The 14,479-nt window shown below is 48.6% G+C and overlaps 6 protein-coding genes across 6 annotated transcripts; 4 read left to right on the top strand and 2 right to left on the bottom strand.

The window, feature by feature from the left end:
- The first annotated feature begins 19 nt into the window (after nucleotides 1-19).
- Nucleotides 20-2,320, top strand: F4822DRAFT_9683 (uncharacterized protein). The gene is made up of 3 exons (XM_051464239.1): nucleotides 20-206; nucleotides 275-1,582; nucleotides 1,640-2,320. The coding sequence occupies exons 1-3, from the start codon at nucleotides 177-179 to the stop codon at nucleotides 2,084-2,086; spliced, it is 1,785 nt and encodes a 594-aa protein (XP_051319140.1). The 5' UTR covers nucleotides 20-176; the 3' UTR covers nucleotides 2,087-2,320.
- Nucleotides 2,321-3,840, top strand: F4822DRAFT_9594 (uncharacterized protein). Its single transcript, XM_051464219.1, has 3 exons — nucleotides 2,321-2,972; nucleotides 3,029-3,286; nucleotides 3,406-3,840. Exons 1-3 carry the CDS (start codon nucleotides 2,555-2,557, stop codon nucleotides 3,540-3,542), a joined length of 813 nt encoding a protein of 270 aa, XP_051319141.1. The 5' UTR covers nucleotides 2,321-2,554; the 3' UTR covers nucleotides 3,543-3,840.
- On the top strand, nucleotides 3,342-5,578 carry F4822DRAFT_9589 (FAD-binding domain-containing protein). The gene has a single exon (XM_051464218.1). It carries the CDS (start codon nucleotides 3,933-3,935, stop codon nucleotides 5,484-5,486), a length of 1,554 nt encoding a protein of 517 aa, XP_051319142.1. The 5' UTR covers nucleotides 3,342-3,932; the 3' UTR covers nucleotides 5,487-5,578.
- Nucleotides 5,551-7,255, bottom strand: F4822DRAFT_9609 (uncharacterized protein). The gene is made up of 3 exons (XM_051464221.1): nucleotides 7,026-7,255; nucleotides 5,611-6,969; nucleotides 5,551-5,554 (listed from the first exon to the last, which is right to left on the bottom strand). The coding sequence occupies exons 1-2, from the start codon at nucleotides 7,164-7,166 to the stop codon at nucleotides 5,671-5,673; spliced, it is 1,440 nt and encodes a 479-aa protein (XP_051319143.1). The 5' UTR covers nucleotides 7,167-7,255; the 3' UTR covers nucleotides 5,551-5,554; nucleotides 5,611-5,670.
- Nucleotides 7,256-8,468: 1,213 nt separating this feature from the next.
- F4822DRAFT_9633 (cytochrome P450) lies at nucleotides 8,469-10,610 on the bottom strand. Its single transcript, XM_051464230.1, has 4 exons — nucleotides 10,150-10,610; nucleotides 9,550-10,091; nucleotides 8,878-9,485; nucleotides 8,469-8,804 (listed from the first exon to the last, which is right to left on the bottom strand). Exons 1-4 carry the CDS (start codon nucleotides 10,361-10,363, stop codon nucleotides 8,639-8,641), a joined length of 1,530 nt encoding a protein of 509 aa, XP_051319144.1. The 5' UTR covers nucleotides 10,364-10,610; the 3' UTR covers nucleotides 8,469-8,638.
- Nucleotides 10,611-11,576: 966 nt separating this feature from the next.
- Nucleotides 11,577-14,440, top strand: F4822DRAFT_9754 (uncharacterized protein). The gene is made up of 6 exons (XM_051464252.1): nucleotides 11,577-11,883; nucleotides 11,991-12,683; nucleotides 12,745-13,064; nucleotides 13,119-13,463; nucleotides 13,511-14,174; nucleotides 14,258-14,440. Exons 1-5 carry the CDS (start codon nucleotides 11,698-11,700, stop codon nucleotides 14,166-14,168), a joined length of 2,202 nt encoding a protein of 733 aa, XP_051319145.1. The 5' UTR covers nucleotides 11,577-11,697; the 3' UTR covers nucleotides 14,169-14,174; nucleotides 14,258-14,440.
- The last annotated feature ends 39 nt before the right edge of the window (nucleotides 14,441-14,479 follow it).

Here is a 14,479-nt window from a genome sequence, read left to right on the forward strand (position 1 = left end):
CTGCAATAAAACTTGCGGTGAATTTTTTTCCAGCCCCCAACCTCCTTAGATACCCAGCGCAACCCAAAGTGTATATTCATCAATATTCCGAGATTTAGTATCTCGAACGCAAGTGCCAACTTCTTAGGTCTGAAAAAGACTTAAAAACGCATACTAGACAAAGACCAGGCATTAGAATGGAAGCTAATGCTCTAGTTATGGATGAGGTAATTATACCCTGTTTTATTGTTTAATATGACTTATTCAATGTGAACCACGTGCTGACACTGGACAGAGGTCGGATTCGAACCCTGATAATACCGACTCCGATTGGGAAATTATTAAAAGCGACGTACCTCGACATTCGGGTCTAGCAGCTTTAGCAACCCTCATACAGAAAACCCCCAGCACGCGGGTTTTTCGAAGACCCCAAGACATCTCACTTAACTCACCAAACTACCAATCAAGATATTCTACTCAAGTCAAGGAAAACGTCGCTCCATTAGCCGGAAGCCCAGACGGGGCAGTGATTGATGCCAGACGGTCTGCCGCTAAAAGCGCCAATCAGGGACAGATTGGGCGGCGACAAGCAGTTCCCCGTATCCCCAACAACTCAGATGTTGCCCATGATGGGATCAAATATCCCTCGCTATCAGCAACCAAAAGCTTGCCCGAGTCCAACTTGGCGTCTGATAACCAAAGGCGAGAGAATCCAGAAAACCCAACGAGTAACTCAACGCAAGTTGAAAACACAGCGGAGCCCATCGATGGAACACAACATAGAAACGGCCAGGAACAGGAAAATCACAGAAATAAAGGGAAACCAAGGAGTAATGCCCTGTCTTCGGTACAAGTCCCTTTGAGTAAATTAGAGAGAGCAAGGAAATTGACATTTGCGACATCGGATACATTCACAGCCGAGAAAATAGAAGCAAACTCGGATGAGAAGGAGCGACTTCGTGAATTCATGAACTTTCTCACTCCTTCGAAGAACCAACACGCATTATTCAAGAGGCAATTGCCATTATTTGCTGTTACCCTAGTATCCATCAACACTCGCCACGCGTCTAGACACGTTCTCCCGCCGGGTACAGCCCGTACATATATATGTATACACGGTTCTCTCAGTGATGCAGATGTTTCAGAAGTCCACGCAGTCCTGTCTACGAAGAAAAACCGGCAGCGGTACTCTCCCTGGAGACTCTGCTTTAATCAGATTACCATAACCCCGGCCGCGGCTTCATCTTCATCAGAGGATGGCTACTACCGGGCTAACATAAATTCGAAAATACAGACGCTCTGTGGTGCCCAGTTGCAAATTATTGAGCCCCAACTAAGCTGGTTATCAACTATTGGGGGTCTAGTTGAAATTGATGGGAGGTACTTCGCAATCACAACCTCACACAAGCCAGGGAAACCCTCAGACACAGATCATGACTCGCTTATTCTAGACACTTTGCATACGGAAACCCTCAGTGATGTTGATTTTGACGATGACGTAGACTCCGCGATTATAATACGAGATGGCTCAAATGCTGAGACAGCCAGGATAGATTACAGTAACTCCGAAAATAATAAGGTTCATTTCAACACTACTAAACAGGTCAGTCAAAAATTGCTATAGGAATTTCTACATTGGCTGACAGCTCATTACTTGAAGCTACGATATTCCGAGAAATCGCCGTCACAAGAAGAGCAAGTGGGCCCTTCAGGTCCTCAGACCTCATGGTGCGATATCAAGACTTCGGCACCTACGTTGAGTGGCGTTGAGTGGCATTTAATCCCGGTGAAGGAACAATACCAATTCCCCAATATATTAATTGGGCCCAATATAACGGCGAAAGAAAATAACCATGAATCGGCCAAGCCGAACCCCCGATATGCTTTAAAGTATTCATCATGTCTCGTAGAAGCGGATGTATATGTAAAATCTGGAAGGAGTGGTTTACTAAAAGGAAATTTGCTACCGAGTCCATCGTTTTTCGCGATTCCAGGGCACGAAACCGCTTTGGAAGTTTGGATCGCGAACCTTGAGGATTCGAAAAGTATGTTGCCGTGGGTTGAGGTTAATCGTCTGCAGACATACTTAGACATTCTGGTGCGTTAGTGCTAATGCGTGGCAGATTTGCAGGTGGGAGATTCAGGATCCTGGGTCTTTGACCGCCGTGACGGCACTATATTTGGTTCAATCATAGCGATCTCTCCTGGCTTCGGCTACTTGATCCCACTCTGTACTCAGTTTGATGATATTCAAAATGGTAGATTCAAAACGAGACCAACTCTTCCAAATCCAGACGTCGTTTATTCACGACTTGCTCATTACCACAGAGTAAATAATCCCGAGCTATCCCGTACGTACGACCAGGCTTTCCGAATCAGCGCAGCATGGCCGTCCCAAGGAATTCTTCCGACCACGGCAACTACGATTTTACAGAATTCCCACAGCGTGCCAGAGCTAACACAACCACAAATAACACGAACCAGATTTCAGAGCTTTGCGAACGAATTATTAGCGGAGTTCAAAACTTTTGTCCAATGTGCACTCTCAAGAGGTACAAAAATTACGTTGGCGATAATGGTTCCATCAATGTTGTGCTCAGGCTGCTTGGCGGGATACGCAGCCGGGTGTACTTTCAACCAATTCGAGCCTATACTTTTAGATGAATCGTGGAAATCAAGGAGCTTAAACACCCCAAGACTCGGCCTCTTAATAGGGCTCGTCTCGACGGCCTTCCTCTTGCTCCAAGTCCCAGTAGGTATATGGTTGGTTTCCAGGTACTCCACCTTCCCAGAGCCTCGGATACCTAGTAGCATTACGAAGTATCCTCGAGTTATCTGGAAATTTATTTCGGGGAAGCGATATAACGAGTCATTTAAGCAATCGTGGTGTCGACGGTTATTTTTCATCGTACTCTGGTACCTATGTGGTGCTCTGAGGTACTTGTGCTGTTTTGTACTGGCAAGGAACACTATCCCGGGCGTAGCTAAACAAGGTATCCATCAGCCAATTTCCCACCCGCTAGTCTTATATCCGCTAACTACTATATAGCTCGTGCTTCGTTCATGGTTAAGTCAACTTTGGCGATTATGACGTTGTCTTTTTCCAGCCTCATGCCAGCACTTCAACTAATGTGGGCTCGTGTCTTCATCGGGTGTCTACTGAAACAAAGACATTCCGTTGTACACCTCAAGGCCTTAAGATATTATATAGTCACCTGGGTTATCCTCTTCCTCATCGTCACTGGCGTTGCTGTTGGTTTAGACGCCGCCAGTGCCTGTATTATAGCCAATATTGCACAGAAATTAGGTACGTATATTGACACCCAACCCCTAAGTCCCACAAAGGTTCAGTCAATATATTATTCTCTTTGTTTGATATTTATCAGCATACTTATGGTTTGAATGCGTTGGCTAATACGACCAAAGGTACTTTTTCGGTTTCACCGAAATCTCTAGCCGCCACTGCCGCGGTTTTTAGTGCTATCAGCAATCTATGGCCATTTATAGCCTTTGGTACACTCCTTATATGTCCCGTTTTTTTAACACTTGCGGGGTTCACTTAAGGCATATCAACCTGACGATTCTAACGGGTTACATGAGTTCTCAAGGGCTTTTGCGTCGTATTTTTTCTACCAACCTTAGGACGCCATTTCAGTCCCTTTTTAGGAAATCTTTGACAAAATAGAGAACGGTTTATTGGGTGCTTTCAGTCAAATTGAGTTATAGGAGACTTAACAAAGATGAAGAGTATTCCCTGTACATATACCTAGACTGCATGGTGTATTTTTTTTACTAAAATATAGGGTGCTTACCAACTGCCGCCAGTTGCAGCCACCTGCGAGATAAGATGGCTTACATCTTACAAACAACACGCCATTTAGGATTCCAAAATAACAGTGATAAACATCTGATGCGTTACTATATGCGGCTCAACGAACGCATCAGTAGAGAAGATGGAAGCCCATCATAACGCGGTATCATCAATCTCTGAGCGATTGCGGCAATTCTACGCGCAACGCCAACCATTCCGAGTCTACCATGGTTCCACAAATAGCACGCGTACCTCAGAGAAGAACCGCGACAACACAGTAGACACTAGCGGCCTCAACCGCGTTTTATCAATCGACAATGTGAAGAAAACCGCGTTGGTCGAGCCCAACGTCCCAATGGACGTCCTCCTCGACGCCGCCATGCAGAACGGGCTAGTACCATTGGTCGTCATGGAATTCCCGGGCATCACCGTAGGCGGCGGCTTCAGCGGCTCAGCCGGTGAGAGTAGTTCATGTCGCCATGGACCGTTCGATTCAACTGCCAATTGGATTGAAATTGTTCTTCCAGATGGAGAAATCGCGAGAGCTTCTAAAACAGAGAAAAATGATCTCTTTTGGGGCGCCGCATCGGGTTTCGGAACGATTGGCGTTGTTACACTGCTGGAGATTCAGCTTCGAGACGCCACAGCCGTCATGGAACTCACGCATTACCCCGCAGATAATGTCGCAGAGGCTTGCGGGAAAATAAAGGAGGAGGTTGGGAACCCGGCTGTAGAGTATGTCGATGCGATCGCGTTTTCTCCCAAGTCAGTCGTGGTCTGTTCCGGTCGTCTCGTCGACGCCGTACCCGCAGGTTCCAAGCTGCGACACTACCTGCGACGTCGAGATCCTTGGTTCTACCTCGACGTCCAGAAAAGAGCATCGAAGGCGAAGAAACCAGTTGTCGACTATGTCCCATTAGTCGACTACCTATTCCGATGGGATCGCGGTGGATTTTGGGTCGCTCGATACGCCTACAGGTATTTCTTCACGCCTTTTAATCGGATCACGCGTTATGTGCCAGACTCATACATGCACGCCCGCGTAATGTACCACGCGCTTCACAAGAGTCGACTCTCGGATACTTATATAATCCAAGACGTCGGTGTTCCCTACGACGCCGTTGATGAATTTAGCCGGTGGGTAGACCAGACACTGAACATCTACCCCATCTGGCTATGTCCACTCCGAGTACGCCGCGACGCGCCCGACTCGGCACATGGTCTACACGCAGACTTCGCCGACCCCAATACTCCAGAATACATGCTCAACTTTGGAATTTGGGGACCCGGACCTAGCGATTACAAGGAATTGGTGCGCCTGAACCGTGAAATCGAGCATAAGGTACATGAGCTAGGAGGAAAGAAGACGCTGTATGCGCAAGCTTATTATACCGAGGAGGAGTTCTGGCAGTCCTATAATCGGCCTGCGTATGATGCCGTTCGCACCAAGTACCATGCATCCCATCTCCCAAGCGTGTACGACAAGGTCAAGGTCGATGAAAACGCGAAGAGCAAGGTCATGGAGAATTCGAGAATGCCGAAGGCTCTCCGGAATACCCGACCATTTCAAGGGTTGTATGGTGTATATAAGGCATGGCGCGGCGGCGATTACCTGCTTCAATCGATAGCGAAGCAGAGCAAGTCAAACGCTGCCAAGCCGTCGTCGAAACAAGATTCGCAGGAAGTATTACAATGAGTAGAAAGACACGGGTAACGTTCCTACCTACATAATTATGTGATATGGTGTCACTACTGGGGACAAGTGTACGTTAGACAACTTTGCTGTATATTTCATAAATTCATATCTAACTCGCTAAAATATCCGACTTTATAAACAGTCCACCGACGGATTCCAATTCCATCTAACGTTAAACACGCTTCTACTCAGTCAACTTAACAACGTACGCACCACGCTCAATCGTGTTGATCATAATGTACCCGCTCTTAAAGTATGGGTAGTGCGACCAAGTGCCCTGAAACTCCACTTGTCCGCCTCCCTCCTCGTTATCATCCTCAGGGTAAATATCGAAGTAAGCGACCTCAGTAACGCTCTTGCCAGTGGGGTCGGACGGGATGGACGAAATGTCAAGAATGTGCAGACCGCCACCGTAATTGCTCTGGTATGCGAAATCGCCGTTGACAAATTGGTTATGGTCGATACCCTTGCGCGAGGCTCTATAGTAACCCGTCTGCTTCGGCGCCTCTAGCGACGAGATATCCCAGATATACGTAATCGGATACCCCGGCTCGCCCAAGCCGGCGTGGTCGTACTCATCATACTCATCATCGAGGACGAGGTACTGTTGCCATTGAGTGTCGAGAACCCAACCCTGGTGCGTGTAACTCGCACCCTCATACGAGATGCGCGAGATGATGCTCGCGTTCGCCTTGTCCGTGACGTTGTAGATCGTCAACGTGTCTTCGTTGTATCCGTAGCAGATATCCTCACCCACGTACTTCTCGTCGGGGCCTCGGTAGATCAGGCACTGCGCATCGTGTACGTAGCCGTCAGCAGCGGCGCAACCGGGCGAGGTTAGGTTCGACAGGTCGGAGAGGTCGATGAAGATAAGACCCGAAGCGCAAGACGAGTTACGCGGCTGCGCACCAGAGGCAACGGCGTAGCCGGCCTCCTCGTTAGTCTGAACAGTGTGCGAGCGACCAGCGGGAAGTCCATTGAAGAACGAAATGTCGTCCTCGTTGTTGAAGGTTATGGGGCTAGCCGGGTCGACGGTAAGCAACTTAGCCAAGTCGAAGACCTGGATACCGTGGTTGTAGGCCTCGCTACCGATGACGATGTAGCTCTTGTAGCCCTTGATTTCACGCCATAGCGATGGTTCGGCGTCCGGGTATTGCGGCAGGCGGCCGAGGTAGATCAGTTTACCTTCGGGGCTGATCTCGGCGAAAGCAGCACCGTCGGATTGCGCGATGGCGACGAACTCGCGGCCTTCCGGGCTGGTCCAACCCCATGAGCCGGCACCCTCACCGCCGTTGCTACCGAGGTCGGCGTGTGACTGGAAGTCGTATAGGTCGAGCTTGCTGCACTTGAATGTGTAGAGCGGGTCGCCGGCCACGAGTTCAGCGATTCCGTTCACGCAAGCGACTTTGTCGACAGAAGCATTCATGCTCTTGTATTGGGTGGAGTCAAAGAGACCTTGTTCCCTTCGGCTGTCCCAGTACGCCTATGGTAGATTGTCAGCATGGTTCAATTACTCAAGGTATATCAAGTAAATCTTACCATCTTGGTGGACATGATATGTTCATGTCGGACACCGCTGTCGAAAACCTCCGCGGCCAGCGTCTCATCGGGAGCTATTTCCTTGGCTACCGCGAAGCTGGAGAGCGCCGCAAGGGCGACTGCGTTCAGGGAGTACTTCATCGTGCTTGATGTCTTGTCCCCGCGTTGACTCTGCGCTTACAAGACCTCGCGATGTTTTTTGTCGGGCGTTGGGGGGAATAGAGGGAGGGGAGCTAGGTTTGAAGCTCGCTTCGCTGGCCAACCCTTAAGTACTCAACGTGGGTGATAGGAAGGCTCGGCTCTAGAACCCGCTGTCGCCAATGCGTTCGATCGCATATCGACGAGGGTATGGCATCATGAGCGTAGATACTGTCGTAGTATCCCAATCTACCAAAATGGGTAGGTGGGTGGGCGATTTAATTTGTAAGGCAGCGCGGCATAAGTCAAAATCTGGTCCTTACCCCGGTATGTTTTCTGCGCCCAGACCTTGGCGGATAAATAGGCCACCCATCTGATAGACGTTCACAGCATCGCGCTTCTTGGTAGCTCTTTTGTTTGCCCAGCCCGTGCCAATGTTTTGATTCGACCAATCGGCGTGTCCCATTTGGTTCTATAGTATAGTATATCCATGGATTAATAAGGTTGGTCCTTTGCCGCTCTTCCTATCAATTGCCGAGAGAGGCAGGAGGACAACCGCTTATTCCCCACGTCGATTGGAGGCTCTTGGCGGCTCATTACTTTTGTGACTGCGTGACCCATCTCCCTCGTAGGAAAGAGATATTAAGGTAGGGCGGTCAAGTAAGAGGGGGGTTGGAGGAAACTTACAGGGTCTTGAATGGAGACGACTATATCGCATCCCCACGCACGCCATACTTGCGTCCGTATTAATGAAATATCGTGGCCTAGGTCGCGGTCTGATGCCTAACAGTTGCCTGTCGTCATCGGCGCAGCATAGCCTCGAAGGTAACGCAATAACAAAGGGCCGAATTCTCCCCCACGGTGTAGACTGATAACCTTGAAATGTGGGAGTTTTTCATCGGGACTTCGCCCCGTCGACGATCACTCAGCCTCCAAGATGAGGCGTCCGGAGAATCTAAACACACCAGCTAGCCAAGTGTCACCGGCCTCCAACAGATACCACCGGTACATAGCCACTCCAACATCAGGTTACAATTCGAACTTTCTACGCCGATCTGGACGAATACGGGTTTCATCGGGTTCACGAAGGACCGGGGGTTCCCCAACCAATCTCTGCTCCGCTGCCGAGGGCTGAACTCCCGATTCGGGAAACTTCCCATACCGGACTCGGTCGAGGCAACTGACTAACCCTACCTAGGCAGCTATCAATATCGTAGGGTGCCCATCTACTCCTATCATCGATCAGGTTTACAAAACGATGGACCTCCTTGGCGGAAAATTTTCAAAGCTTCTAGACAAAGACTCCCTACACGATTCAATTGCTAAGAAAACTTCAGTCCACCCACCGTGAGCGAAGTTCAGACAAAGGATTGAAACTCGACCCTCCCTACCAAAAAGACAAAGTGGCTTGCCCCGCATTTCTTTACATAGATCCCGATTATAACCCAGGTGCTTATTTTTCCTAGTAAACTCACTTAGTTACGCCGTGTAACATACGCCTTGAGTCCGCTCCTATCTTTTGTACCGATGATGAACTCGTCGCTGTAAGCAAGTACCTGTGCGGGGCTAGCACCATCGAATCCGAACTCGAACCGGTGAACCAATGCGGCCGTTACCATATACATTTCTGCGAATGCCAGACTATGAAGATGTTAATCAGTGGCATCGTTTCAAAGCGAGATAAAAACAATACATTGATAGAGTAAGTACCTACTGCATCCCAAGACAATTCCGCGTCCCTCTAGAAAACGGCGCAAACGTTCTATCCGCCTTCCTCCTCATTTCCGGATCCATCCATCTCTCAGGCACGAAGCGCTCCGGATCAGGATACAGCTTTTCGTTCATATGCATCAGTAGCGTCGTCATACCTACAGGCGTCCCCATAGGGATACGCCACTTATCGTATACCAGTTCTCGATCAGGCGCAATGCGAGCCTGTCTTGTTGCGACACCAGAACTGAGCCTTAGTCCTTCTGTAATCACCGCTGTGAGATATGGTAATTGTTCCAAGCTTGCCAACTCGAAAACCGATTCATTGGGGCCTTGGGAAGCCACTGAAGCTAGTTCCGTTCGTAGTTTATCGAAAAGTGTAGGATTGCTGTATACGTAAAATAGGATCAAACGTATGGCAGCAGCAGTCGTCTCGAAAGCGGCCCCAGTAACGGTGCTCACATCATCAAAAACACGCGTGAGATTCTTCTCATTGGGTGGAAGTTTGGACTGCACAATAGCTTGGATGATAGAACGCTCATCGTCGGCCTTTTTGTCGAATGTTGGCGTTGAGAAAAGGGATAGTGTCTCTTTAGTCACGACTAACATATCCTGCAACGTATCCAGGTCAGCAAAAACAATTCGACAGCTAGGATAGAACAGCATCGTAACGCACGTCGAGAAAGCTAAATAAGTCGATTGCTCCTTTGTCTCCTATCTTCTTAATGATAGAAGGTGGGATTGACTTCATAAGTGGTCCGAACCAGCGGAAATGTTTAGTCATACGCCATACATGTCCTCCACCCTGGAAGACGGCGGTCATTTGACTATTAAAGTCCTCCTTGTCGAGGTTATTGAAGCTTTTGCCAAGAAGCCACTCCGTCGCTACGTCTCGGACAAAGGCGCTGAGGGCGCTGCCGAGATTCACAGTCCTGGCATCCTTATGAAACTCATCGATCCGGTCGCATAGCTTGAATGTTAAACCCTGTATGATGTCCCGATTGCGTTCCACATTCGCTTTCGACATGTAGCGTTCCAAAGGCGCACGTCGCTCCTTATGGAGATCATGGTCCGCGCAGCAGATTGTTGAAAACGGCGCCCCAAAAGCATCATAAGACCAGCTATATTTGTTCCAACGACCGTCGTAGCAATATAAATCCTTGAAAAATTCGGGGTCATTTACGTGGAGCTCGTGCGGACTAATTCGAACGATAGGTCCTAAGCCACGAATTGGTCTTGAATCACCAGAAGCAAAGTATCTCCAAGGTATGCTTACCGTATCGCTTGTGAAGTTCGGCTATTTTCCACGTATATTGTCCAGGAAGGAAGACGTCGTAGTAGCAGTCGTACCATCGCGTTGCCGCTGCCAGCTTGGGGCCGGGAAATTTAGCAAGAGGATGAAAGAATAACCTGTAAACTATGATACTTGCGAGGTATAGGATCCCTGTGACAGCGACCTGCTGCCACGATAAGAATAAAAGAGGATTCATTTTTTCTTCAGACGAATGTTTCGTGTAGGTGGTAAATGAAGGTTAGGCGTAATGTTGCTAAACGTTCAAATTGTTTAAATGGTGAAAGCCCATTTTGATTTGACCTGTTACACCAACCTACCCCCACAGCCACAGTATGTAGGCATTTTGTTGGAGGACAGGAGGTACATGCTTCGATATGTTAGATACTTAAGAGGTACGTATATATGCAAGGGATCTTTGAAAGATTACCAACTGCGTTCTGGACATCTTTGGGGGCGGCATAAGAGCTGGGTTGCTGGTCTTCAGGCAAGGTCTATTCGCATTTTTAAATGGATATCACAGTCGATACGCTGTAGTCCTCCCTTGTGTGACAAATCTTTCCTAAACATAGGCATTATCCTTGAACTGGGAGCCTTAATTACAAGGCAACAGTGCTGACAAGAAATCAAGTATAAGGATATCGTTAATTGCTCATAGAGGGTTTGGACCTTCTTATGTCCCTGAAATCTGGTGTCAATCTTGATACATGCAGTGCGAGCATGGTGAGCAATGAGAACAGTTCAAATAAATATATAAACTCAAGTTACACGAATGAATAATCCTAATTGTTTGATTTGAACGGAGAAATGTCCTATTTCCCGTAGGGCGATGGAAGTTGCCGAGGCAGATGAAAGATAAGAAGATAGGCGCCGGATATGACATAATTAGTAAGCCACAGTAACAAGAATATACGGAGTATGCAGCTGAAAAAAAGCAAAATAGGGATGATCTCATCAGAGCCACAACCCTAAAAAAAGCAAATTAATGACTTAAATTTGTATAACCGGACTTATATACTGGTATTCCCGCAATCATAGAAATAGCAAGAACGGGGATTTCTCTCCTCGTCCCTTACCATCATGCACCTATCACGCCAACCGTCTAAGAGTCGAAATAGCGTCGAGCTAGTCTCTCTAGCCCGAGACTACCTGCCAACTCACGTCGCACAAAGGCATCTTAATGGAAGAAGGTTATTAGTGGAGAATTCCCTAACGGTTGTCTAGCCCCAAACCGGCTAGGGCAAAGCAGGCAGACTGACAGACCATGCAGCTGAAAGTACTGTTCTGGTAGCCAGCCTGGCAATTTCATAGGACAGAGTACTCAGCGAATACGCGAGCTCTAGACGAACGGAAAAAACTCCGCAGATAGGACCCTACATCCTACACACACTACACTGGGTACCTGGCTACGTAGCGTAATGTCTTGGATTCGGGCTGAGCTGGGTGTGACATTTCACCACACCCTCTACGGCTCGCCGTATAACCTCCCAGGTGTCATTTGTACCACGCCTCCTGGGTAGTACTGCTCCGGCCATGGAACACCCAGGTCATACTTCGAGTTCGAGTTCAAGCGCAGGTCCCGGAAATAAGCGTCGTCTCGTACAAATTGCACCCGCCCCGTCAGGAAGTTCGGGGCAAGGTGCTGGCGGGGACAATGTAACGAGGGGAAGGAGGCAGGTAAAAGCTGCCTGTGAAGCATGCCGGAAAAGAAAATCCAAAGTAAGGAAGAGATTCTCAAGCATACCTTAAAAATATCCTCTTATGATTTCGTTCAAATTCGTCGTGTAACGTATCACGAACTAATCATTTTCCTCCTTGCGTTGTAGTGCAATGCCGAGCGACCGAGGTGCACACTCTGCGTCAGGCACGGAACGGATTGTCGATATGCTACGGACCCAGCCGAAACCCATTCCCAGGCCCTAAAGCGGAAGTATAGCGAGGCCCAGAACCAGATTACCCCGTACGAGGAATTGTTCGACTTGCTCAAGACCAAATCCGAGACCGAGTCTTTGGAAATTCTGAGGAGAATACGAACTGGTAACAATGTCGATTCTATAATACGCCACGCAAAAGATGGCGACCTCCTCATCCAACTCTCTTTGGCTCCCGAGTCCCGGCGTCGATACGAATTCCCCTATATATCTGATATGCCCGCTTCCATTATGCTGCCAGATAACCTCTATTTGCGTTCTTTTGTTTATGCGACCACATTCCGAGCTCCTCCTTCTCACGGCTTCCAAAGTGAATCGCAACGAGAAGGATATAACGATGATAGATATCTTAAACCATATCATGCAGCCCAGATCATTGAGCCTAATTTCTCGAATATCAATGTTTCGAAATGGACCACCGTGACATCGGACGAGAATATTTTAAGGAGACTCCTCAATTCGTACCTTTACTACCAGCACCCTTGGACCGCAGTCTTCCATATGGACTATTTCATCAAAGATATGGCTGCTGGACGAAAACGCTTCTGTTCGTCTCTGCTCGTCAACTCGGTGCTTGCTGCCGCATGTGTAAGTCTAGCGTAGGTCGACCGTAAAACTACTAATCCACTGACTCACTCCCTTTTTGTAGCATATGTGTCGTGAAGTACCGGATCGTAACAAATTCTGGGTTCCCCAGACTCTCGGTTACCAATTTGGCGCCGAAGCGAAGAGGCTTTGGGATATTGAGAGCCGAAAGAGCACATGCAGCTTGACCACAATCCAGGCGGCTGTGATTATGGGAATCGTGGCGCTGACTACTGCCACAGATAAGGTTGGCACATCTTATCTCCTGCAAGCTATGGCCATGGCTGTCAGCTTGGATATCTTCAGTCCCAATGCGGGTACGAACAACGTCAAAATGCAGAGAGCCCGAGCGCTTACGGCTTGGGGGCTCTATTGTTGGCAGGCGTATGTGGACCCCTTTGTTGTCTTCATGTTGCCCCTTGCTAATTGATAGTATAGTTGGCAACGGTTTTATTTTAGCAAGCCTCCTCACATTCCGGATCCCCCAGCGTTCCCACTCCCGGACCCGGTACAAGACCCACACTTTTACGGCGAGATATGGATTCGGTATCCAATGAGCCAGACCTTGTATCCTGTTAATCTCGGCTGCTTGATTAAGGCGAATTTCGAGATACGAAAGCTGATGAATGATATGGGGTCGGAGATGTTCGAGGAAGATCGGCCTCCTCGTGTAACACCTGAGAAGATCCTCGAGTGTAAATCCAGACTGGATAATTGGTTCGTGAACCTCCCGGAGCCGCTCATGCCAACGAAGATCGTGCTTCCGGACCATATCAAGCTTCAGTAAGTGGCCCCTGGACCCTCGTGTAATCGTGACTAATCCCCCATAGTATCGAATACTACGGGCACATCATCTCGCTCGTACGCCTACTCGTCCAATCCGGGACACCTCTAGACCTGACGTGGCAAAACATCATAACACACGCCGAAGTGCGTCTCGAGACTCTTCTGCGGCTGTACTACCTCCGTCACAGCTTCGAGTCCTATGACCCGCTGCTCATGCACTGGCTTATGTTCCTAGGCGACACCATCCTGCTCAAAATTGACGGTGGCGACGTCCACACCATAACTGGTTCGATGTTGGACCCACGGCCTATAGATATGGAATCCCTCCGCTCAACGCTCATCCTGTGTGCCAAGGGGTTATACGAACAAGGGCGGAACTACCACATAGCGGTTCTCGTATATCGACTCATCCGCGACCGTATGCGGGCGAATGATTTGGACCTGGTGCGCACGCACATCTTATCGTCGCCAACATCCGCAGCGAGCGGCGACGATGATCCGCCACTCATGACGCAATACGTACAAGCGCAGTGGGTGGCGCCTGTTACGCTTCCCGAAGGCAACCCGGATACACGGAAGCGTACGCTAGAGTACCTCGTACGCGAGTATGAGAAATTGTCCTTGGACCAGAGCACCCCTGGAGATGTGAGCGATGATAACAGCAGTTCGGTAGATCCTAGGTCGCCGGCCCGCGTAGTTTAATATCAAGTGAGTTTCATCTTGCGCTCTTTTTCAACCTGGACGCGCACAGATATTTTTTTAGACCTCAGATACGAATGTTTCTGATATAGGGCATCGCTTGCTATGAACTTCATTCTTAGCTACTAGGCTAGGCATATTTGGGGTACAAGCCCCCCAAACCAGCTCAATATGGGAGCATCGGGATATAATGAATTATGATGGATGGGATATGATTGCGAGCCTTTAGTGAACGAGTTTTATTTGATGATTTGAATGCAAGGGATTTGGATTGAGTACTTTACCTACCTAAGTACCTAGGTAGGTAGGTGGGA

This window comes from Hypoxylon trugodes (assembly GCF_022578975.1).
Source record: "Hypoxylon trugodes strain CBS 135444 unplaced genomic scaffold F4822scaffold_1, whole genome shotgun sequence".
Lineage (NCBI taxonomy): Eukaryota > Fungi > Ascomycota > Sordariomycetes > Xylariales > Hypoxylaceae > Hypoxylon > Hypoxylon trugodes.